General features: G+C 47.7%; 1 protein-coding gene across 1 annotated transcript in view; it reads right to left on the bottom strand.

Annotated features, from left to right (window-relative positions):
• Nucleotides 1–24,862, bottom strand: part of Efcab6 (EF-hand calcium binding domain 6) — a 181,939-nt gene that overhangs the window by 81,944 nt on the left and 75,133 nt on the right. The window contains exons 10-17 of the mRNA XM_013025738.1: nt 24,747–24,855; nt 19,058–19,225; nt 14,797–14,856; nt 14,555–14,715; nt 10,908–11,072; nt 9,137–9,290; nt 3,757–3,871; nt 2,679–2,812 (exon numbers count right to left, since the gene is read on the bottom strand). Coding sequence (XP_012881192.1) covers nt 2,679–2,812; nt 3,757–3,871; nt 9,137–9,290; nt 10,908–11,072; nt 14,555–14,715; nt 14,797–14,856; nt 19,058–19,225; nt 24,747–24,855 — 1,066 coding nt within the window. The remainder of the gene's footprint in view (nt 1–2,678; nt 2,813–3,756; nt 3,872–9,136; nt 9,291–10,907; nt 11,073–14,554; nt 14,716–14,796; nt 14,857–19,057; nt 19,226–24,746; nt 24,856–24,862) is intronic.

Below are 24,862 nucleotides of genomic sequence, written 5' to 3'. Positions count from 1 at the left end.
GGCTTGGCTAGTGCTCCCCAGGCTTTGTGGAGCAGGACGGGGCTCCCCTGGTGGTGGAGCAGGGGAACCTGGCCCGCCATCCCTCCTTGCAAACCCTTTGCGCTGTCCATGGTGCTGCTGGGGCCAGGGATCCCACTGTAAAACACCATAGCAAAGAAAAGGCTCCACGTGTCCTTGGCCCGCTGTGAGAAGTGCAAGGCAGAGCCCTGAGATGGGCTCTGGTGGGTTAAGTGCTCTAAAATGCAGATTGCCCTGTTCCTCTTGCCTACAGCCAGACAGCACATGTGAGGCTCTATCTGGACCAACTCCTGTGTTTTCCCATCATACCCCTCCTGGGACTCAGGCTGGAGAGATGGCCAGTGTGGCCCCCTGATCCCTTCAGGACCAATGCCTGGATCCCACCGAGGCTGCCCCTATCCACAGGCATCCTGGAGGCATGGCGCTTGCCACAGGGACGGGAAGGGGGCGCAGAAAGGCCCTGCTATGGCTCAGGTCTGATGAGAAGCGTAGAGACTGTGGAAAGGTCAGTCTGTATCCTCTCATTCATTCATTCATTCACCCGTGTGTGCAATCACTCTGCTAAATACTATGGAAGTCCTGCCTCTCTGAGTGATCCTCCTCTTCGGGAGCTATGGCCCCTGGCCAAGGGGTTTCCAGGGCTACATGCCCATCCATTGCTGGCAATCCTAGCTCCATCCAGCTCCAAGTCCTCACTCTCTCCAGACACATCTCCAAATGAGGCGGGCAGTGTAATCTCTTGAATGTCAAACTGAGCAAGGCCAAGAAAAACTCCTGGCCCCCAGCCAGTCCACCTCTACCCCAGGCTTTCCCACCTGAGCAAGTGCTGCTCACTCTAACCAGTCTACCAGACCACACACCTGAGTCCTGGGTCCTCCCCCTTTCAGAGCCAGTGCCTTCCCTCCCCTCAGCAGGCTCCCTGCAGAGCACAAGGGAAGCACCCCTTCCCAGCCAGGCACTGGTGGCTCAGACCTGTAATCCTAGCTACTCAGGAGGCTGAGACCTGAGGATCACAGTTGAAAGGCAACATGGGTAGATAAATCCTAGAGACTCTAATGCCCAAGAAACCAGAAAAAGAGCTGAAATTGGAGGTGTGGCTCAAGTGGTAGAACACCAGCCTTGAGTGGAAAAAAATTAAGCAAGAACAAGAGGCCCTGGGTTCGAGCCCCAGTACACACACACACACACATACACCACCACCACCACCACCACCACCACCAAACAAGTGACAGCAGTTCAGCATGACCAATGACACAGTAAGTGAGAGACTGTTGGACCCATTCATTCCTAGTGTATAATCTTCACAAGGGTACACACTGGAACCATTCCCCACTTCCTTGCCTTCCACTTCCCACAATGAGGGCGCCTCACTTTATTCTACAGGATTTGCATTTAACTGTTACTCCAGTTCCTGACTACAATGACTAGGTGTGTGGCTTTGTGTAAGGTGCTCTCCATCTCCAGCCCTTGGTTTCTCCAGCTGTAAAATGGAAACACCAACTCCAGAAGCTTAGGTGGGCATTATCTGACAACAGGAGGAGGAAAAGTCAAACAGGCAAAAGAAAAGAATGCAAAGGCTCAGGGCAGAGTGTGGACGACAGTGTGCGGCGAGCGGGGTGGGGGTCTGAGCTGCCGCTGCAGAGACTGGGCCAGACAGAGCTGGGCCGGAGGGGCGAGGACGGGGCTCATCCTGAGAGCTATGTGGTGCTTGATGTGCAGGACATACCACCAAGGGAAACCAAGGTGCCAAAATGTGCACCCCAGATCTGGTGTGGGTCTGGTCTGTCTCATCTTGTTTGCTCTTGTTTTGGCAGCTCTGGATTTGAACTCAGGGCCTCGTATTTGCTCTATTGCTGAGCCATGCCTCCAGTCCTTTTCCACACAGTTTGTTTTGGAGATAGGGCCTTGCTTCCTGCTTGGGTGTAGCCTAGAATGCCACCCCGCCATTTCCGGCATCTTGTTATAGACGTGGGGACAGGCGCACATTGCCATCCCAGCGTGGGGGCAGAGGGGTCTCCAGTGGGCAGTCAGAACGGGAAGGCAGTTCAGAAGACACTGCGCCATGCCTAGCGCTGCCCCTTGGAGCTGCTCTGCCGGTTATCCCCCTCCCTTTTCCCCTCCAGCAGAATCCTTTCCCTTCTGCCTCCTTCCTGGCTTGGAGCCTTCCACCCTCCGCTTTATCAACTCCTCTCCTACCCACGGTCCCCCTGCCTCTGTCAATACCACCATCCTCTCCATCCATCTTAGCTGTTACAAGCCAGGCCTCTGGCCAGCGGGCCGGGAGTCGGCTCTGTCTCTCCCTGCCATCTGCCTGTCATGGCTGGCTCCCTCCTTTTCTGACCCAGCACATGAGGGCACCTGCTCCAAGAAATCCACCATGGTGAGCTTCATAGGATGCTTCAGCACCCTTCTCAGCACCCAAGTGTCCAGAAATTGTCCATTTACTGCCAGAGCCTTGGACTAGACCAGGCCCCTGGGCAGGGCCTCAGTGATCCAGGCAGCGTTCAGCACGAATCCAGCGCTAGGCTCTGGGATCCCTCCCTCCCACTGAAGTACAGACCCAGCCCCCCCATCCCTCTCTTCCAAGTCCCCAGGGGATGCACACAGGGAGGGCTATGGGGTGGAGACCAGAGGGGATCCCTAGGCAAGTCACATTTTACCGGAAAAAACTCCTTCATGCGCTTGGGGAAGAGTCTCAGGCACTCCTCTGCGGTTATTAAGTGGCTGCTGGAGTAAGGTTTGGAGGGAAGTGGGGAGAGAGCTGGAGATGTCACTGGCTGGCTCATTTTAGAATCTGAAACAGACATAAAAAACAGAAAAAAAAGAAAAAAGAACACCTCCATTAGTGCTGCCCACAGCTTCTCTGTGAGCTGCTCCTCTCGAAGCCTTGTGCTCCCACATTGCGAGGTGGCATTGCGCTCCGCGTCCTGGTTTGCCTCACAGCCCCGACCTTTCTCCAGGTCTGGGACAGCATCCTGTTCCCCTCTCAACTCCTGGAGACAGAAGGTCATGTCCTGCTGACAGCGTGTGTCGATCACGCCCTGCTGGCTGACTCCCCTCCTGACCACCCACCCACCCGTCAGCCCTTGCCAGCCTTCACATGTCTCAGTCCTTCCAACCATCCTCATAGCTCACATCTTATTTAACTCCTAGAAAATGCACCTCATTCTTTTACAGAGGAGATGGGGCTCAGAGGGGCCTTGGGGCCTCAGGCATACTTGAGCTGCATAGCTGAGTGGAGGCCCATGGGCTTCTAGAATCTTCTGGTCAGCAACTACATCACACCTGCCTGCTCACCCCCTCCCCCAATGGAAAGAGGGGAAGAAGTGTGAGGGAGAGAGTGTAAGTCTAGCAGACTTCTCTGCCTGGACTGTCTAAAAACTTCTGTCCGCTAGATCGCAGCTTCCTGAATGGCTGCGATTATAGACATAAGGCAAGGTACTTGGTCCAGGAGGTAGAATTCAAGGGCTACGGGTCCTTTGAAGAGGCAGGCTGTGGAGTAACACTTAGGATGACCATCTGTGCTCTGAGTTTGCAGGAGATTCAGGCTGAGCTCCACCTTCGAAATTCTATTTAACTTAGCAGAATGAAGGGGCTGAGGCTCAGAGAAAATTAAGCAAAAAAAGTATGTTCCCAGTCGCAGATGGCCTCGGCACCTCCCTGCTTGGACTGGAGCAGCACGGCTGCGCTGCAGGCCACAGGCAAATGCCCTGGTGGCGTACGCCTGCCATTAGCTACCTTCAAATCCCGCTGCGAAGTCCAGGTAGCTCATCCCTTCTTTCCTGTAGCCTATCTTGGAGGTGAGCTCAGCAAACTGAGTGTCTTCCATGGGCATCCCACTGTCTTCCAGGACCTGGTGGGGACAGGGGGAGGGGAGCCATCAGGGCCCCAGCTGTCACAATTGGGCCCCGGCCCTCCTGCCCTGCCCTGGGCTCCAGCCCACCATTGTTACTCGTCTGCCCTCACCCAGGCTGCTGTGGGCAGGGAGGGCTCCCGGCTCCCAGGGCCCCAGAGAGGGCAGCCTATGTCTGTTGAGTTGTGAATGAACCACTGGCTCAAGTGGGAACCCAGCAGCCCTCTTCCAAGATGCTGCTTTCAGTCTCCTAAGTCAGACCTCTACTCACAGATGTCCAAAGACACACAAACACAATGAAGCAGGATGGTGTGTGAGGGGACTTCTCACGCGTTTCCTCACACCCCACAGTTCACAGGAAGGGCTGTGGGCACATCTCCCCCCCCCCCCCCCGTCCATCCTCTCAGTCCATTTGTGAGCATGGGGTGGAGGCAGCAGAAAAAAACATGCCTCCTGCACCTCCCTGGCCTGCAAACGTTCGATCAGAACTGTCCCAACAGCAAGTGTCTTCCTAGGGGAACAGGACTGCTGAATGGCCCAGGCAGATGGCATCCTTGGGTCAATAGCTGCTCAGTCAACACCCCAGCCAGCTGTCTTCATGGAGGAGGCTGCACCCCAAGGGAGCTGGGGTACAAAGGGAAGACATCTCTTAGTCACATTGAGGAGGCATGGTTTTTCTTCTAGCAATGGCCACAGAATCATCATTCAAAATGGATCTATGGGGGCTGGGAAGGTGGCTCAGTGGTAGAGTGCTTGCCTTGCATGCCTGAGGCCCTGGGTTCAATTCCTCAGCACCGCATAAGCAAAAAGAAAAAAACCAGAAGTGGCACTGTGGTTCAAGTGGTAGAGCGCTAGCCTTGAGCTGAAGAGCTGAGGGACAGCTCCCAGGCCCAGAGTTCAGGCCCACGACCGGACCCCCCAAAAAAGCAAAACACAAAAAAACAACAACAAAAAACCCAAAATGGATCTATGTCTAGTGTCAGAGCTGGCCAGGATGGTTCATTACACCAGGAGCAAAAGCCAGAGGCTTTCCTGAGAGGGCTGTGAAGGAAGTGTGTGGGGCCGTGGAATGTTGCCCAGGTGTGAAAAGATAGAAGAAAGTCCCAAGAGGTGTAAGGTTTATAGACACTAACGGAGAATGTGGGGGCGGGGCACAAGGGACCGATGGTGGCTGGGAGGCAGAAGGCCCAGTGGCCCACTGGGGGACCAGTATCCCCGATCCTGACCACAGCATGACACATTGTGCTTCACCTCTCTGCTGAGCCCTGCACCCTTGGTCGGGGATCGGGGTTGCAGGATATATGCACAGTACTGGCTGCACTGGCTTTGCCCTGTGTGACCAGTATTGCAGGGCAAGCGGGCATGGTGCACATGCAGGGCACATGTGCAAGGTATGAGCAGGCCCTTTAACAGGCACACTGGCTACTCCGTGCCAGGCATTATGTGGAGCCAGGAGAAGGTACTCTTCCCACCCCTGCCCACTTGCCCCCGAAGCAGGGGAAACAGGCTTCAGGTGCCTGCGAGACTTGCCTTCAACACGTGACTAGAATTAGCAGGCTGAGGGGCTGAGTGTGGTCACATCACAATGATGAAGAGCTCAATGTGAGAAGGGTGAGGAGCAGGAGAGGCAGGAGTAGACAGAAACTGGCAGGGAAGGAAGGAGGGGATAGCCGCTATGGAGCCCTGGGGCCCTCAGGAGCAACCACACGTGGGGAAGGCTGACTGGAGGCTTGGTGAGGGGCCTTAGCTCCCAAAAGGAAAGGACGAGAACCTGCGATGGTTCTATAGAGCTCTTCTGTATTTGTCTCACGCTGAGGCTCTGACGGCTCTGGTCTACATGCGGCAGGTGGTCCATCCTTGTGCGCCGTGAGCTCGGACCCTGGAGTCCTCTGTGCCGTGTCATGGTGGGAAGGTGGCCCCAGAGGCCTTGTGAGGCCTGTATGGAGCTGACTGGAGGAGGCTGGCAGGTGTGCTTACAGCAGTGCTGGGAAGGGCTGGGGCTTGTGGCATGGCTGGGGTGAGGGCTCCGAGGAGAGGGAGTGAAGCGAAATTCCAAGGCCCGCCTGAGGGCCTGCCGGGCACAACTGAGAATCCCAGGCCATCTGCACCAGGGTCCAGCTCTGGGGGAGCACGAGGGTTTAGACAGAAGCTGAACCCAAGCAGGAGCACCCAGAGGCAGTGGGTCTCTGCATTGAATAGATGGGTTGCTTGCTTTGAAAAACAACTCCGTATTTTGAAAACAATTACACATGAATTATTCATTGCAAATTCTTCCTGCTTAGTCCTTTCACAAAAACATATGCAATGGAGAGGAAGAAATGTCTGTAGGCAAATGTTTCCTAGCCTGGAGGACCGTGAAACACCAGAGCTGTGGCAGTCGGAGCAGCCCCCACGGGCATGGAGAGCCACAGGGCACCACGGGCCACTGCAGAGCCTATGGCGGGCAAGCCCCTTCTCTGGAGGGGCACTGGGCCTCTGGGGCCTCAGCAGGGGCTCCCTGGCATGATTCAGACTAACACAGCAGCAAATCAACTGAGTCACCACAACCCTCGGCAATTTCTAGCACAATGGAAGGCTCTTGCAATGTTTGTCAACAGATTTAAAAGACAGTTATGTCGCTGGGCCTTTCCTAGGAGGCACTTCTGAGAGAAGGTTCCTCAGAGTGGCACACCAGGGCCTGGCACTCTCGTTCACCATGGAGCCACGCCTGCCATCCCTGTGGTTTGATGGGGGGGTCTTCCTTACAAGTACCAACATTCCACAGCACACTAACAAGTTCTGGGTGCCGAGTGCTGATTGCTGGGTGGAGAAAGGAGCTAGAGCAGGCTGAGCCCAGGGCGGGGCTCCGTGGAGGCCAGCTACTACTTGGAAAGGACCCACCCACATAGCGTTGCTGTGTTCAGCCTCGTGCTTTCGGTGGGTCCTCCAGGGACTACAACATGCCATGGTCCATTTAGGGTTAATACTGCACCATACCACTTACAACACAGCAATGTGGCAGCCAACAAGGGGCCTCTGCCAGGTCTTTCATGCCTGGGTTGTCATTTGTTCTGCATTCACATATATCACAAACCTCCAAAGACGAAGCTACTGTTTTTTTTTTTTTCTTTGAGCATGCCTACACTTTTTAGTTAAGAGTTAAGTAGCTTTTTATATCTAATCAGATGCTTACTATATGTGGACTTCTTAATCCCTTCTTAAACCATTGCCTTCCTTGAGCCCAAGAATTCCCTAGAGCATTGCTTGTGCTAAAGATGGGAATCACCAGTAATCATCTTGGTTTTTATTTTAATTGCTTGATCTGAAAAACATCATCTTGATTCTGGAAGGAGACTGGCTGGGCCTATAGTCTGGAGGTGAGAGGGCTTGCCTTGGCTTTGACCCTAGTTTTTCCTCCAGCACATGGGAGCTGCAGTCCCATTGTCGCCTGGCTCCATCGACTCTGCTGCACGATCATCAGAAGCCCATCACTGTCCTCCTGGGGCTCACTGTGGTTTGTCTCATACTGCTTTTGAGATCTCTCTTTAATTTTGTTTTTTAACAACTTGCCTGTAATTTTCTTGGTTTTTATTATACTTGGAGTTTTGTAAGGTTCTTAAATCTGCAAGTTTGGGTCTTTCACCCAAATTGGTAAAAGTTTTTAAATAAAATTTCTTTATTGAGATTGATTACATAACTTTCACAAATTTCACAGTATTATGGGATAGTGGTACTTACAGTCACAAATACATTTTAACCTTCATGAGGCGCATTGTCATTATCGTGATCTATAAAGTTTATGGATGCTACAAACTTTGACACTACACTTATTTCCTCCAAATCGGGTAATATGTACATTTCTTTTCTTTCGCTAAGTGTAACAAATTAGTAAATTTTACCATTTTTTCTTCATGTATCTATCTTCTTCCCTTGTGTTTCTTGTTCCTGCGACTCCAATGACACCAGCGTCAGGCATGTGGACAGTGTTTTCTGCAGGATCTTGAGGCACTCCTCGCCTTTCAGTGTTTTTTACCTTTTTCCTTCTCTGCTTCAGTTCATCATATAACGTCTACTGATCTATCTTCAAACACTTACCAACCCTTCCTTTTGTTTCTTCATTCTGGAGCCTAGTCATCTAGAAAAACTTTTATTTCTATAAATCTTATCTTTCAGTTCTAGACTTTCCACACAGCTCTTTATTTTTCTTGTTTCTTTTTTCCCCCTCTTTTTGTTTTCTTGTGTCAGGACTAGGGCTTGAAGTCAGGGCCTGGGTGCTCTTTTATGTAAGAGTGGTACTCTACCACTTGAGCCACATATCTACTTCTGGCTTTTTGGTGGTTAATTGGAAATAAGTCTTATAGAACTGACTTTGAACTATGATCCTCGATTTTAGCTTCCTGAATGGCTAGGATGACAGGCATGAGTCACTGGTGCCTGCTTCTTGTTTTTGTTTTTGCTTTGTTTTGTTTTGCTGAAGAGGGAGAGGAGGAGGTCTGGATGATTCCAATAGCTACCTGAACCCCTTCCTTGGGGCACCTCTCCCCTATCACCTGTAATTGTATTGAATTGAGGCTCCGGAATAAAGCCTAGGAAGAAGACAGGAGAGTGTTCTGGGGAGTGCTGGCCGGCCATGGTCCTAGATAAAGAACAGACACTTGAGCAATAGCTCTCTTCTTAGAAATCTATTTCCATGACTACTTATCAATTTGCCCACATGGACACTAGTATATGTTAGCTGTAACTCTCTCCCTAACAAGAACCAGAGTTGAAGAGCTAGTATGGCCTTCATTGGAAATTTAAACACTCATTTAATTCCTAGGAAGTATATGCAGGCCCTTCAACAGAGCCCTTTCTTGAAGAAACCCACCAGCTTCCCACAGCACATGCAAATCAGTGCTCACAATTCCATGTTTCAATGCCAGGTTTCTTCTTGGCTTTCTGGAGGAGCCATCCCTGGATCTGTCATCACAGCATTGCTGGGACTCTTCACTGACATGACATGCAGGCTGGAGCAGCTTTGCGTCCCTCCACCCCCACCCCAGTGTCAGGTACACAGTGGAGCCAAGCAGTGCCGCAAGCAATGCTTTGTTTCAAAGTTTACCTTTGAAAAATGGGCCACGCCCACTTTGGAAGTATTCTGGGAAAAACATTTGACAAGGATGAGTTTTGGCCAGATAACCGTTAACATTGCAGAGTGATGACTGGAAATGGCATTGCTTTGCCCTGGGATGAAGCGTGAGGGCCACCTGTGTCCTGTGGGCCTCAGCTGCACAGGCACCATCCTACCTTCCGGAAGTCCTGCTTGGCAATCTTCCTATCCGGATCCTTGCTGATGTCAAGAAAGTGCTTTCTGAAGACAGGATCCTGCTGCTGGATGCAGTTCTTGAGCTTTTTGATGACCTCTTCTTTGGTCATGGTCTTATTCTCTGGGGACTGGATGCTAGGATTGCAAGCAGACTTCGTTAATTTAGTGCTTGCTGATAAAGCAGAGTGCTTCCTATGACTCACCCCCACAGCAAGGAGGTTCCCATCCACAAGGGAGAAGCTGTGCTCACAGGGGACTCCAGGACCTTCCTGGGCCCTCAGAATTGGCAGCAACACCACATCCCCGACAGGTCCTGTGTGCCAGGATGCTGTGTTGGCAGTGGGGACCCTCACACTAAGACTCTGGGCTATGAGAGGGAATGGCATGGGATGGTATGTGTGGCAGAAAGGAGTTTTATGCACTAGGAAAATTGAAAGTCAGAGCCCATTGTGGAAAGAGAGGGATTTACAAAATATAAACCCTTTATGATGTGCTGTGTGAATGTATGAGTGCAGGTGTATGTGATAGTACGTGAGAATGTGGCTTGCATAAGTGCATTTGAGTGTGTGCATGTGTACTTGAATGTATGTGTGTACATGACTGTACACACAAATGTCTGAGTGGGCTGTGTGCACAAGGCGATCGTGTGAATGTGTGCAAAGTGTTTGAGTGTGATAGTACATGAGAGTGGGGCTATATCTGAGCTCATCTGTGTGTGTATGAGCATGAGTGTGTGTGTGCACAAATGTGGGGGGGTACATGCATGTTTGGAGGTTAGCAATTTCCTCAGCTCTCTGAGGTCTCCTGGGCTTGTCGTGGCGGAAACAAAGTGAGTGTGGCCAGAGCACGAGAGGGGCTCCTGTCCCCCGTCCTCCGTCCTCCGTCCCCCGTCCTCCATCCTCTCTGGCTCCCCAGCATGCAGGAGGGGCCACACTTCTTGACACACTTGACTGCCATTACTTCCATCACTGGTTTTAGGAAGCAGAGCCATCTTATCACTGAATTCTTAACCTTTTTCTTAAAGTACTTTCTGCCCATTTATAAAGCAGTTATTATTGAAAAGCTGGGTATTCAGATTTCATTAGCATATCATTAAATGACTAGGCTATCATTAAAATATTCCCATTGCTCTTCACTTAAGAACTTTTAAAAAGAGGTATGACAAAGGGAAGGCTGTGGAATTTTACCTTTCGTGCAAATTTATGCTAAGCTATGAAGAAGCAAGTTAAAATAATATCTTTTCATTACAGTAAACCTGTATCTTTTCAAAAGACAGAAGAGCTATAGAATATTCTAAAGGCCGACTTTCCATAGATTTGCTGAGTGTGTTTTATTGTTATAATTCAATTTAGCACTCATTTAAATAATTCTACCACTCATATTGGAAAATGTTAAGTGACTTATGTTTTGCACTAATGTTAGATGTTAGTAAGAACCAGTGTTTCTGGAAAAGGACAGATGGTATGTACACACGGAATGGAAGGGTCGAGCTACAGGGAACTGACTGGGCACTGAGTCCCGGACCCAGGTTGAGCTTGACCCAGGCGGGCACCTGGTTCAGGGATGACTGGAGGTGAGACCCCAGCCTACTTGCTGCAGTGCAGGCATTTCTGAGCTGAGCAGGCAGGCCCGCTCATTCATTCCGATGAACTTAGCTAGCTCTAAAATTCTTTTACTCTAGTCACTTATGAAAAGTCACTTAGCCAGCAAATGTCCACCCAACATTTATCCTTTCATTCTGTTTCATGTTACCTCCTGGGAAGACCGGCATTCTTTGGTTCCTGTTTCTGAGTCTGTCCACCTGGCTTATCCTTCGAAGATGGGGAGACAGCAGGATGGCCATTAACTCCTAAGGACGCCATAAGTTTTTTGTAAAAGATTCTTCCTGAAGTTAAGTCATGAAACTTATTGCAGAATCTGGATTTGAAAAGTAATCAAAGGCACACCATCAGAATGGACAGAGTTCCAAAGATTAAACCAAGAGCTGAGCAAGGCACACGTGTAATCTCAGCACTTGGAAGGCTGAAGTAGGAAGGTCACAGGTTCAAGAAGCCTAAACAGTAAGACCCTGCCTCCCAAAAAGAGGCATGGATGGATCCTGCTAATTACAACCTTCCTTTCTTTCTTTCCTTTCTTTCTTCCTCCCTTCCTCTTTCTTTCTTTCCTTTCCTTTCTTTCTTTCTGTTCTTTCTCTCTCCTTTCCTTTTTTCTTTGTGTCTCTCTTCTTTCTCCCTTCTTTCTTTTCTATCTTTTCTCTCTATTTTTTTCTTTCCTCCCTACCCCCCCCCGCATCCCAGCATCCCACCCTGAGATAGGACTCAGGGCCTAGTGCTCTCTAAGCAGGTGCTCACCACCAAGCCAAGCCATGCCTCCCCCAGTCCCTTTCTGCATTAGTTGTTGTTGAGGTAGGGTGTTGCTTCATGCTCAGGCTGGCCTGAGCTGTGATGCTGCCGGTGTCCCTGGGGATGGCAGGCGTGTGCCTCTGCGCCCAGTCACCATGCCCAAGCACCTGGGATAACGGGCACACTCCTCCACACCCTGCCATCCATTGATGGGATTTTGAGGTTTTGGTGTCTGAGCTAGTTTGAACCATGAGCCTCCCTGCATGTCCCCCCCCCCCCCCCCACGCTTTTCTCCTAAGTAGCTAGGATTACAGGCTTTAGCCACCAAGCCCATCTGGGTGATTATAACTTTCATCCATTGCTCAAGGGAGTGGAAAAAAATTGTATGAACACTTGATAAGATATTTTAGCCACTGAATTCTTCTTTTGGTCATGGTCATGGCCTTGAACTCAGGGCCTGGGCACTGTCCCTGAGCCCTTTTGCTCAAGGATAGCTCTCTACCACTTTGAGCCTCAGCTCCACTTCTGGTTTTCTAGTGGTTAACTGGAGATAAGCCTTGTAGGCTTTCTTTCCCAGGCTGGCTTCAAACTATGATCCTCAGATATCAGCTTCCTGAGTAGCGCGGACTGCAGGTATAAGCCACCAGGGCTGGCTCTACTGAATATATTGTTACAAGAGGAACTAACCCAAAAGATGCCCACATATGTCTACATAAAGAGTTGCTCAATATATGTAGCTTACTAGCCAAAAGCTTGAAAGAAGCCACCTGTCTACACAGATAAATGGGTACACTAACTAGAAAAGTCTCACAATAAGTACTACTCAGCCATGAAAAGGGAAAAAATGATGCTATCTGTAACAATGTGAGTGGATTTCAAAGACATTATGCTAGTGAATACAGCCAGAGAAAAAGAGGAATATTTTGTATTCTTCCATTTACATAAAGTCCTAGAAAATGCAAAGCAATCCAGGTACAATGACACATGCCTCTGATCCTATCTACTCACTTTGAGGCAAGGCTGATGGGAATAAATCAGCAAGACCCTGTCTCAACAAATAAGATGGGTGTGATGGGTCACATCTGTCATCCAAGATACAAGGAGATGTAAATAGGGAGCAGTATGAGGCTGGCTATCTGAGCTGGGAGATGGTTCAAGTGGTAGAGCACCTACCGAGAAAGCACAAGGCCCTGGCTTAAACCCCGGTAGCACTGAGAAGAGAATATTTGGTCCCTTGAACATCATAAGATGGCTTCATGGATGTGGAGGTTGATGAGTCTCCTCAGATTGTGTCTGTGGCACAGGCAGCCCAGAGCATGTAAAGTACATCACAAGAAAGACACAGCACATGTGCACAAGAGTGCTTTTAAATTAGAAATCTTGCAATGAAGTTATGTAGGCACATATGTGGGACTGTTAGCACGTGTAAACAGGACAGGAAATGTGAATGACCAGACCCACTCCTTCCGTCCCTCTGCTCTCTGGGGCCTGGGGGTCGAATGCAGGTCTCCAGGTGCTGTACCATTGTACCACCTCCCCTGTTTCCAACTCTAGGGCTGAGGTTTTTCTCAATATTTTGTTTCCTATGCTTCTAATAATAAAATTTGTAAATACTTATTTTTGCAAACTTGATTGAGTATGAGGAGCAAGACAAAAGTTGCACATTCCTTTAAGTCCACAAGATTTAAGGCCACAGAACCCAGTGCCATGGAGGTATGCCTGGCACGGCCTCTGGCATAGGCACTGGCGTAGATGTGGGCTCGATTTTTATAGAGCTGTGTGCTCTATAAAGATGGGGGGGAGGGAGGCAGGGGGAAGGAAAAGGGGCAGGCGGGGGGGGGGAGGCATGGGAAGGAAGGGAAAGGGGAGGTGGGACTGGAAGCGGGGGAGCCAGGGCTCAGAGCTGTGGTCTGAGAATACTGCAGGGCACCGGCAAGGCCTGGACTATTTTTTTCTGACTTTTTTTTCTGAGGCACGGCTTGCCTCTTTCTGTGGCTTCTCTGGTGGAGGGAGGCTGGTGGAGCGCTGGGCCTGTGTGTGCACTGATAGCCGTGCTCTGACCCAAAGAGAACATGCTGAAGTCTTTGGGTTGTGGGGGAGCGGAGGAGGTGTTCAAACAGTTCTGCACAGCCATTCTGTTACACCGTGTCTTCTGCAACACTATTGTTGACAGTGACATCTCTGTCATGTTGCTATGTAAACACCCAGGGCACCTGCTTCCTTCTGCCGCCCTTTCTCACATCATCCTTGCGACAACAACTGGGAGAGTGCAGCTGGTGAGAATGGCTCAGCCCTGCTTCAGCACCCTCCTCAGAAAGGGCCCAGGATGGCTGCCCTGGCCCAGGGACGGCCCCTCTGAACCTGGGCTGGTGTGCTGTGTGTGCAACGGCAGCAGGGTTAACCCGGCATGAAGTGCTCATGGCGGCAGACAGCAAGAGTTGGAGCATGCACTCTGAAGCCTGACACTGCCCAGAACTATGGCTACTACCACTGCTCTGATGGTCAGCGTGTGACCACGGGCTAAGCAATGCACCACACAGTGTGGCAACAACGATGAATAAACCAGAGTTTCAGTTGGTAGAATGGAGGGGACAGATTGTTTAAATGTAAGAAGTAAGAGAAAGACCTGCATTTCTAACAAATCAAAAGCACTGGGGGCCAGTGGTTCATGCCTGTAATCCCAGCTATTCAAGAGGCTGAGATCTGAGGATCATAGACCAAACCCAGCTCAGTCAGAAAAGTCCTTGAGACTCTGTATCTAATTAGCCAGCAAAGAGCTGGAAGTGGAGGATGCCTAATGACACGAGGTGAGTCCCAGGCCCTATCACTCACCCATGACTTCAGGTGGGTGCTTAACTTCTATCAGCAGAAGGAGTTAGGAAGGACTAACTCCTATAATTTAGGTGCAACTCTCAGCCAGTGTCCAATGTCTGGCAATGATTCAACTATTACCAATACTACCTACTGGTATTATGAAAACACACAAAGGTCTAGTATTAGCAAACAGACTTGATAGAAGACAGGAAATGAATGAATCTGGTAACCCAAGACACTTACCTTATGAATTGTTCATTTGTTAAAAATGGACAGAATATGCGCATGACTTTCTTGAAATTATTTCGACCAATGGTCCCTGTGTTGCCAAGGTCATAGGACTGCAGCATGTCATAAAAAGCTGGTTGGTTCCTAAAAATTGCATCCTGTACCTTCTCTTCCACCTAGTGTAAGAAATAAACACATTTACCATGCTGTGACCTGGCGTCCGGCAGGTGTTGGCAAAGAGCAGGTGAGTTACTTACCGAGTCCCAGGCCAGGAGGAAAGGAATCTTGCTGTCTGTGTTCAGGGATATTTTTCTTGTCTAAGTGAAAGAGAGAAAGTGTGTAAATAAAAAAAAATTGTGTACAGACTCCAGGTGTCTAGAAAGCAGACGGACTTGGACCTGGCTTGGCTAGAGGAGCTGGCATTTCCCTTGCCATTTGAAAATGGGCACAACATGAGAATTTATTATCTAGAAGTCAAATAAAGGCAAAGTAAAAGAATGACAAGATGGTTGGTCACCGGTGGCTCACACCTGTAATCCCAGCTACTCAGGAGGCTCAGATCTGAGGACTGTGGTTTGAAGTTAGCCTGGGGAGAAAAGTCTGTGAGATTCGGATCTTTAGCTAACCACCAAAAAACCAGAAGTGGAGCTGTGGCTCAAGTGGTTGAGCACCTGCCTTGAATTAAAAAATCTAAGAGAGTACAAGATTCTGAGTTCAAGCCCCAGTACACACACAGGCACACTGACAGACACACCGGCATGTATGCACGTGCATGTATGCACACACACACACACACACAGGCACACACAAAATAATGAGGTAGTGTCCTTTCACATGAAGACAGTGACCAGGGGGTCAGAGATGGTGGGACTGCAACCAGAAGGGGTTTGTGGAAGGCATTCTGTCTCATTGTACAGATAGTCACCATTGCACAGTCTGATGATTCACAGGCTCTGGATGGAAAAATTCTGCAGCTGGGGTCCTGGGGCTGGGAGCAGAGCAGGGAGGGAATGAAGTGCTCCCAGGATCCCGTCACAACCCTGAGTGTTACACATCATACGTATATTCCTTTCAAAATAATTACAGTGATGTATAACACACACATTCTCACATATTGCTTTGTCAGTAATTCCATTTCTGGTCAGGGGCTGGGAATGGTTTACACCTGTAATATTAGGTACTCAGTAGGGAGGTAGAGTTAGGGAAGATGGCAGTTAAGGCCAGCCTTGGTAAAGTATTAGTAAGTCTCACCTCAGTCAGTAGCTGAATATGGTGATATGCTATCCCAGCCACAAGAGAGGCAAGATCAAGAGGACTGCAGTTCTAAGCCAGCCTGGGTATAAAGGTGAGACACTTCTCTCCCCCCACCACACACACCTTATCAACCAAGGGCTAGATACCGTGCTAGGCACCTGTTACCCTAGCTATGTAGAAAGAATAAACAGGATCTCAGTCCAGGATGGCCCACATGCAGGATCTATTAACAAATCCTATAACAAATGCCAAAGAGATCGGGTGTGCCTCAGCAGCAAAACTCCCTTACTTGCTGGACACTGGTGGCTCACGCCTGTAATCCTAGCTACTCAGGAGACCAGCCTAAGCAGAGAAGTTCAAGAGACTCTGTCTCTAATTAACCAACAAAATACTGGGCTGGAGGGTGTAGTCCAAATGACATCAGCTGAGTAAGTAAGCTAAGCCAGAGCATGAGAACCTGAGTTCACATCCAGTACTGCCAAAAACAAACAAACAAACAGAATTTCATACTAAAGCAATAATCATAGAAAATCACAGAGAGAAAAGCATGTACTAAAGTGTTCACACCAACATTTATAGAGGGAAAGAAATGGAACAAAGTTTACAGGAAATTCTGTTCTAAACTTTTACAGCATTACTTTTATTGATGTTAAATATCAGTAGTATATAGGTGATAACAAAAAGTCATTGACTATATGATCCAATTTTCAAATAAGGTATTACAGTGTTTGAAAGCATGCAGCCAAATGCATCAAAATCCATGCATTAACTATGTATACTTTTAAATCTGGCTTATGCTGAAATAACTTTTCTCTTAAAAAAGGAAAATGGGCTGAGAAGGTGGCTCAGTGGTAGAGTGCTTGCCTTGCATGCAGGAGGCCCTGGGTTTGATTCCTCAGAACCACATAAAGCAGAAAAAGCCAGAAGTGGTGCTGTGGCTCAAGTGGTAGAACACTAGCCTTGAGCTGAAGAGCTGAAGGACAGCACCTGACCAAAAAAAAAAAAAAAAGGAAAGCATGTATACATGCACACATTTTTACAGATTCAGAAGGTAATATAACACTAGGTGACAATTCCTTGCTGTTGGACTTAGTGGTGATTTTTGCTTCCTTTGATTTACAGACCCATGCTTCCTAATTTTTCTCATTTATTCATTCAACCAATGATGGGACGAGCCACCCCGCCACATCTCCTGGGGTCCAGAGGCATGGTAACAGGTTACCTCAGTGTGCCACAAATAAAAGTTAGTGGTGGTGGCCAGTGCTTGGAACTCTGGGAGGTCCATGACTGGAGGACAGGGCTTAGCCAGGATTGTTGGTGGGGGGGGGGGCGGTCCTGAGCAGAGGTGGGGTGCTGAGCACTGGTGGAGGCACCACCAGGTGGGAGGCCCAGGAAGAAGCCCCTAGCAGGGACAGCACTTCAAGGTGGCTGGGAAGCCCAAGGAGAGGAGAGAGGAGGCTACAAGAGGAGGCCATGAGGCTGGATGTGTGCTGGGCATGAGGCTAGTCAACCACATGAGGACATTCTGATGCTTTATTCCCAGAGTCCTTGAGGGCCAACACAGGGCTGGTGTGGCTGGGTTATGTCACAGCCTTTGCTCCATGCAGGCATGTTGCTCACAGGTCTCTCTTGTTTTGTTTGCTCAGGTGGGGTATATAGATCATAAACACAGAACGAACACAGGGTCTGACCCGCAGCAGGGCTCAGGGAAGGCTGGGCTCACTCCTGCTTGTGTATGGAAGGATCCTTGGACTTCTTGAATTAGGGTTTGAAAAGGACCAAAGGATTGGGCTAAAGACATGGCCCTCTTTATGCTGGTCCTGGGCCTTGAACTCAGGGCCTGGGTGCTGTCCCTAGGCTTTTTTTTAATGAAGGCTAGTGCTCTACCACATGAACTACATACAGTTCCACTTCTGGCTTTTTTGGTCGTTAATTGGAGATAAGAGTCTCACGGAGTTTCTTGCTCAGGCTGGTTTTGAACCATGATCCTCAGATCTTAGACTCCTGAGTATCTAGGATTACAGGTGTGGGCCCCCAGTGCCTGGCTACCCTTCCCCTCTAAAAGAAAACAACAATATGGTCTTACAACTATCTTTGGCCAGGTTGGCCTCAAACTTGTGATCATCCTATCACTACCTCCTGAGTAACTGGGATTATAGACATGGGCTACTATGACTGGCTTGATTTAATCTTGCTCTGAACCACCAGTACTCAACTGGCCCTCAGGTTTCAGATGCTGCCTGGACACACAGTTTCTCACCTCTACCTGCAGAACAGGTACCGACTAAATCAACATCTCGCCTGGGGGGCCATGAGCTGTTTCCAAACAGTTTCTAGAACTTTTATTTAAGAAGAATTATGTACGATCTGTGTCACAAACCATGAAAATGCCCATTCCTTTGACCTAATTGCTCGTTCTAAGAAATTCTTCATATATACATGGAAAAGTATTCAACAGTATTTTCATCCATAGTGAAAACAGACACTAGGGCCACACAGAGACGACTCCGTGACAGACATTAAAATTCGTGTTCATGAGGAAATTTTTTCTTGGTTGGTTGTAGGGCTTGAACTCGGGGTCTGGGCACTGTCCCTGAGCTTTTCTGCTCAAGGTTAGTGCTCTACCACTTTGAGCTACAGAACCATTTATGGTTTTCTGGTGGTTAACTGGAGATAAGAGTCTTAAAGAGTTTCTTGCCTGGGCGGCTTTGAACCATGGTCCTCATATATTAGTGTCCAGAGTAGCTACAGTTACAGGTGTGAGGACTGTTATCCAATGCTTTTCACTTTAGTTATATTTTTTCAGGTAAGGCCTCACATTTTTGCCCTGGCTGGCCTCGAACCATGATCTTCGTATCTTCACTTCCCAAGTAGTGAGGACTACAGATATGACCCACCTTACCCAGAAAACTCTGTCAGTTTTTTAGTGAGAAGACATTGTGTTAGTCTGGTAAGTGTCAGTCTAAGAAGATGAGTGACACAAGTACAGCAGCTTCTTTCCAGGTAGTGCTTCTAAAAACACAGTTGCAAGGGGCGCACTGCTCCATGCTGAGAAGAGAGGCAGCATCCTGGACTTAAAGGAGGGCTTTCAGACATGCCAAATACCTACCTTTGATCAAAGGAGTCTTAACTAACCCTTACAGGGAATGAAAATAAACTTGGGTGGGATGTGAAGTCACTGACTTGTGAAGGTGTAATCTGAGTCTACTGAACACGTAGTCACTCTGCCTTCCAGACCTCAGGTTTAGCTGCTCAGAGACTTACCCTAGGAACATCTTCTAGCAGATCCATAAAGGAGCTGATGTTGACCACTCCGAGGTCATCAGGGTCAAATACCTGCCGTAGTTCATTGAATTCTGCGTCACTTAATTTTACAACCATGCAATCAAGGATGTAGCGCAAGTCTTCCCACTTTATCTGTCCATCAGGTGTCTGAGTATGAGAGTATACATCAGGGAATGTAAAAAAAAGACAAAAAGGGAAGGAAATGGAGGGAGGAAGGGTGAACAAATGTAGTTATGGTATTCAATATATACAATATAAAAAATGAACTATGCAATTTGTGGGCAGGGACAGGAGGGGAAAACTGGGGGAAAGCAAAGGGAGGAATGACATGGTCCAAAAAGAACTCATTACCTGATTTATGGAATGGTAACCCCTCTGTATAACACTTTAATAACAACAATAAAATTATATTTTAAAAAGGAAGGAAAAGCATTCTGTATTTAACATCATTCAGAAGGGCAAGCTTTGGTCAGAGTTAGGATCTGAACTGTGAATACGTCAGCTGATGATATTATTAGCCATCAGATCACACATTTGCCAAGAGCAGCAGGGAAATACCGGTAAAACACTCTCACATAACTACAAAATTCTCTACCAAGACGTGGGCCTGGTGAAGAATAAGGCCCACTTCTGGGGAGCAGGCTGAACTTCCCCTCCAGAGTGAACCGCCACCACCCCAGGACCTCCCAGGTGGTGCAGAACTTCCCGGCAGTCCCATTACAACCTGCCAAGTTACTAAGAATATTAATAACAGCTGCTTTCGGCCTCACCAAACTCATCAATTACATAAATGCACAATTACTTAGTGAGAAAAATATCAGCCAGGCTGAATAAAGAAAACATGAGCAAACTACTCTGACAAATTTCTCCCCAGACTAAAAAATGGTCACTAAGTAAATTAAATATGAAAATTGAGAGTGTCTGTTTACTGGAAAGACAGAGGAAATAAAGAACTCCTTCCTCACAGAGACACTGAATATTAACACACTGACAGCCTATTAAGTGGTTAAAAAAAATTCACAAATGTCAACTATTCATTTCAGGCCTCAAAGTTGAAAAAAGAAACAAGATTCTCTGGGCTGGGTTAAGTTAAATTAGGGAATATATGTGTGCTTATTTTTTTATTTTAGAATGTGAATAAACTGTTAGATGTCCAACAGTAATCAATAAGAGCTAATTAAAATTTTTTTGGTCAATTGTAGGGCTTAAACTCAGGGCCTGGGCTCTGTCCCTGAGCTCTTTTTGCTTAAGACTAGCATTCTACCACTTTGAGCCAAAGCTCCACTTCTGGTTTTCTGGTGTTTAATTGGAGATAAGAGGCTCATGGACTTTCCTGTCTGGGGCTGGCTTTGAACTGTGATCCTCAGCTCTCAGCCTTCAGAGTAGCTAGGATTACAGGCGTGAACCACCAGTACCTGGCTTAAGGTATTTTTGGTAAAAGTTCAGCAGTGGGTCACATCACCACTGGGACAACATTTAAGCGCACCCAGGAGCATTCCCTTCCCGTGTCATCCAGGACTTACGGACATGCCTCAATGACTCCTTTGGCTGTGTATTTCATGGACACAGGATCACACACTGAATCTGTGGTGTCCTGTAGCTGGCTTCCTTAATGTGGTGACATTTCTGGGGTCCATCCATGCTGTAGCATGTCTCTATATTTGACTTTTATTTATTCATTGATCTATATTTTATGTTTTCCTGACGATCATTACCTCTGATCATTTGCACTTTGTAAATGACAACTAAAGTATCTTTGACTATCTGCACACAGTCTGCATAGACATGTTTTTCCTTCTCTCGAGCAGGCAGCTACTTGTAGAGTTGCTGAGTCATGTGCTAAATTGTTTAATTTTTCCAGAAATGACACTGTTGGGGTTTTTTTTTGCATAATGGCTGAACTATTTTCCATTTCCACCCACAGTGTGTGGAGCAGCTTTTGGGTTACAGCCTTTCCAGTGAGTGAAACGTGGCATTGAAGCAGGGTAGCTGAGGGACTGGCGAAGTAGAAATCAAAGCTAGCCAGAAATCTGGAGCTCAGACGGCAAAATTGATAGGACTGTAAGGTTAAATACTGAGCTGGAAATAAAGAAAAAGTATACATGAGTTTGTCCTGCACATCCCTCCCTGTTGGTTACAGTGTGTAGAATTGTCCTCTAAAGTATCTCTGGCCTTGTCCCAGGACTCTTTCCATAAAGTGGCCCTTATATCACGGACCCTTGGTTAGTAACATTCACCCAGAACAGGTTCATCTAAACAGCTGGAAGCTATCATGAGCCTAACACAAAGAACCCACTCTTCTAGAGGAACCTACTAAGCTAATAATGCATGCAGCCCAGTGGAAGAAATCCATACCCTGTTCTCCAAGATCGCAGGATGACAAAGCCCTATCTCACTGGGCTTTCTGTTTGCATTTCTCTAATAACTAATGGTGCCAAGCATCTTTTCATGTGTTTATTGGCTAGTTTGGATGTTCTGTGTGAGCTTTGAATTTTAAATGAATTTTAAGATCATTGTATCAATTGCAAAATAATACCCCAGTTGGGATTTTGATTATATTTTCATTGAACACAGAGATGACTTTGGAGAGAGTCTCCATCTTAATGATACTGAGTGCTGCAGCCATGAATCTGAATTGTCTCTTCACTTATTTGGGTACCCTGTCATTTCTTTGAGAAGTATTTGTAATTTTGGGTGCAAAACTCTAACACTTTTGTTAAATTGATGCATAGGCATTTTATTCTTTTTGTTTGATGCTACTATGAACGAGACTAGTAATCTCTGTTTATAATTCTATAATCTCTTCTGTTTTGGAAGCTCATGTTCAGGCTGTTCATTGTTATTTATAGAAATCCAACTAACTTTTGTATATCGATTTTTATTCAGCAACCTTCATGAGTTCTATTAGTCTTTGTTCTCCCCCTTCTTTCTCTCCCCGCCCCCCTCCTCTCTCCCTGTGTGTGCATGCATGAGATCACTCTGTGTTTGGGATCAGGGAATGAGATCGGATATTTTCCTTCTTCCTATATTTTCTGACTGCTTATGAGAGTTGACATTTCTTTTTCTTTTTCTTTTTTGTCAGTCACGGGGCCTGAACTCTGGACCTGGGGGCTGTCCCTCAGCTCTTCAGCTCAAGGCTAGTGCTCTACCACTTGAGCCACAGTGCTACTTATGGCTATTTCTGCTTATGTGGTGCTGAGGAATCAAGCCCAGGGCCTCATGCATGCAAGGCAAGCACTCTACCACTGAGCCACCTTCCCAGCCCCAAGAGTTGATATGTCTAGAAGCAATTTGTGTAGTCTTTACTTAGAGTATTTGCATGTTTTTATTAGGTATACTTTCAGCTATCTGACATTTTTTGAGATTTATTAGCAATGATATTTTGAAATTCTTGTTTTTCTAATTGTATCTGGCAGTTTATAAATATTATTGGTTCCCTCGTGCTGACTAATAATAACCTTCAAACTTCTAATATTAATTCTAACATTTGGGATTTTCTATTTTGTGAAATCACGTCAGCTGCAAGAGTAGGAGCAGGTGAGTTGGTGGTGGGCACACTACTTGTGGGGGGGTGTGCCCTGGGTGGCGGGACGCTTCCCCTTACTGTACAAGGCAGTGTCTGGAGGCTGCCGTACAGCAAGTGGGATGCGTGACACAGAGGACCTAACTACCGCACACAGGCCGCCCTAGAGCTGGAGAGGGGCCACATTCCCACAGACGCCCTACAGCCCAATCGCATGCCTAGTCATGTCTATGCCTGCCTCCTCCTCCCTCTGCTCGCCTTAACTTCTCCTTTCCATGGCCTAGAAATGGCCAATAAACAGGTGAACAGTGGTGAGGCGGGGTAGTATCACTGACAAACTACACACCATGCAACTACGTGACATTCGAGTGTCACTGCCTCTGTGTGAGCCTGATGGCCTAGTGCAGGGCCCAGGATGGGAGGAGGGACGAAGTCCAGACTCTTGGCCCTCATGATGCATTTGTGGCCGTCTTGTTCAATGGGACGGCAATGGCTTATGTTGTTCAATATTAGGAATGATTAGCATTAGGCCATTCTCCCCAAAAGGAAATGGAGACTCCATATGTTTACTTAAATTACTGTAGGAATCTGAGTTGAGAGGGGATACGACCACTTCCTTCATCTTCCCGGGTGGCTTAGCTAGCATTCTCCGTCAATTCTACCAGTGCTAGGAGAGCCTGATTGAAGCTGGAAGTTCGGCTACCCACCAACTGCCTCACGCTGGTTACTTGGCCTCATGGAGATGATGAGAAGCTCTACTTCCTAAAGGTGGACACGGGTCACTAAAGGCAGGGCTGCCCAGGCCACTCAATGGTAGCATTCACTCAGAGAGGCCAATGCTACAGTTCTAAAGATGAAAGCAGTCTCCCTTTACTGAGGGGTCACTTCCTGTGGTATGAAGTACATTAGTCACCTATGGTCAGTACTGTACAGGACAATCAAACATTTTGACAGAGACAGACAGAGACAGAGAAAGAGACAGAGAGAGTGAAGCTGTGCACGGGTACACAGCTTTTACACATATGTGGTTACAGTGGTTGTATCTCATTGCTACTCACTGTTCATCTTTTATGGTGCCTGATTTATCAGTTGCACCTCATCGTGGTGATGAGGATACAGGGAAAATGGAATGAACAACCCGTGCTGCCTCATATCACTCAGCCAATGACAGGCCCAGCTACAGCGCTGACAGCCAGGGGTGGGGCAGGCCTTTACAAAACAGTCTGTTCTCAGAACGTTAAATAACACCTGACTGTAAGGTTCACTACTGTTCATGCTTCCAGGTACCCAGTGGGGATTCCTGGGTTGTATCCTGCATGAATCAAAGGAGCTTCCCTAGTTAAAATAGGTGTGTTTGCAGGAACACAACACTCCACACCTGAATCCATAAGAACTGCAGTCTCCCCAGAGTGTGCCTGGAGCTCCGGACATGCCCTTGGGCCACAGGCTTGGGAAGTTGGGGCTAAGGCTGAGTAACTCCCCTGGTGGTGAACCTTGTGTACTTGGTCCTATTCTAGTCTGAGCAGAAGTACTTTCCCAGTCCTCAGTGTTTCCTAGACTCCTCTCGAGGATATGCTCAGGAAACAACTAGCCTGGAGGAAGTGGCTATACATCAGGAGAATCCAAATTCCCCTTCCTGAGAGAGACATGATGGGAGCCAGTGCCTAATGTTTACAGTGAGAAAAAGCAAATTGCGAAGCCAGGGATTCGTTTCCCCTTTGCAACACAATTAAGTAAGGTAAATAGGGTATTTTGAAATGAAGAAAATGTTCCTGCTATGAGATACAAGTGGGTTATGAACTGTTAATTCTGCATTGGAGTGGAGATTGCCCTTCTAGTCTGAATGATTTGCTAATTAAACAGGGAATGATGGCTATAGCCACTTCATTGCGATAGTCTTGCCCCCCATTGGCCTCATGGTATCCATATTTATCTTACTGCATTGCAATTCGTTTTACATCAGCCTAGAGTCTGCCTTTAAGACCAGGGCTCAGAACAATCCCCAATATCAAACAGGAGCTCAAGAACTATCTGTTGGCTGGTGAGTGGGTGAGAAGAGAGGTTTATTGGCCTCACTTTGAGTGTCCGCTTTCTTACTAACAATGACGTTTTCAATAGGGGAAGGGGAGGGTTGCAAAATCTTACAGTGTTGCTTTTCAGTAATGCTTTCTTCAACGATATAGAACGGTCTTCTGAGTATTTAAATAACTTTCTGATAATATTTTCCTTGCGAAATCGGCTTTGAGGGCTGACACTACAAA

Source organism: Dipodomys ordii, unplaced genomic scaffold (genome assembly GCF_000151885.1).
Source record: "Dipodomys ordii isolate 6190 unplaced genomic scaffold, Dord_2.0 Scaffold87, whole genome shotgun sequence".
NCBI lineage: Eukaryota > Metazoa > Chordata > Mammalia > Rodentia > Heteromyidae > Dipodomys > Dipodomys ordii.
Note: the sequence above shows the minus strand (reverse complement) of the source record. Positions and strands in the feature narration are given on the sequence as shown.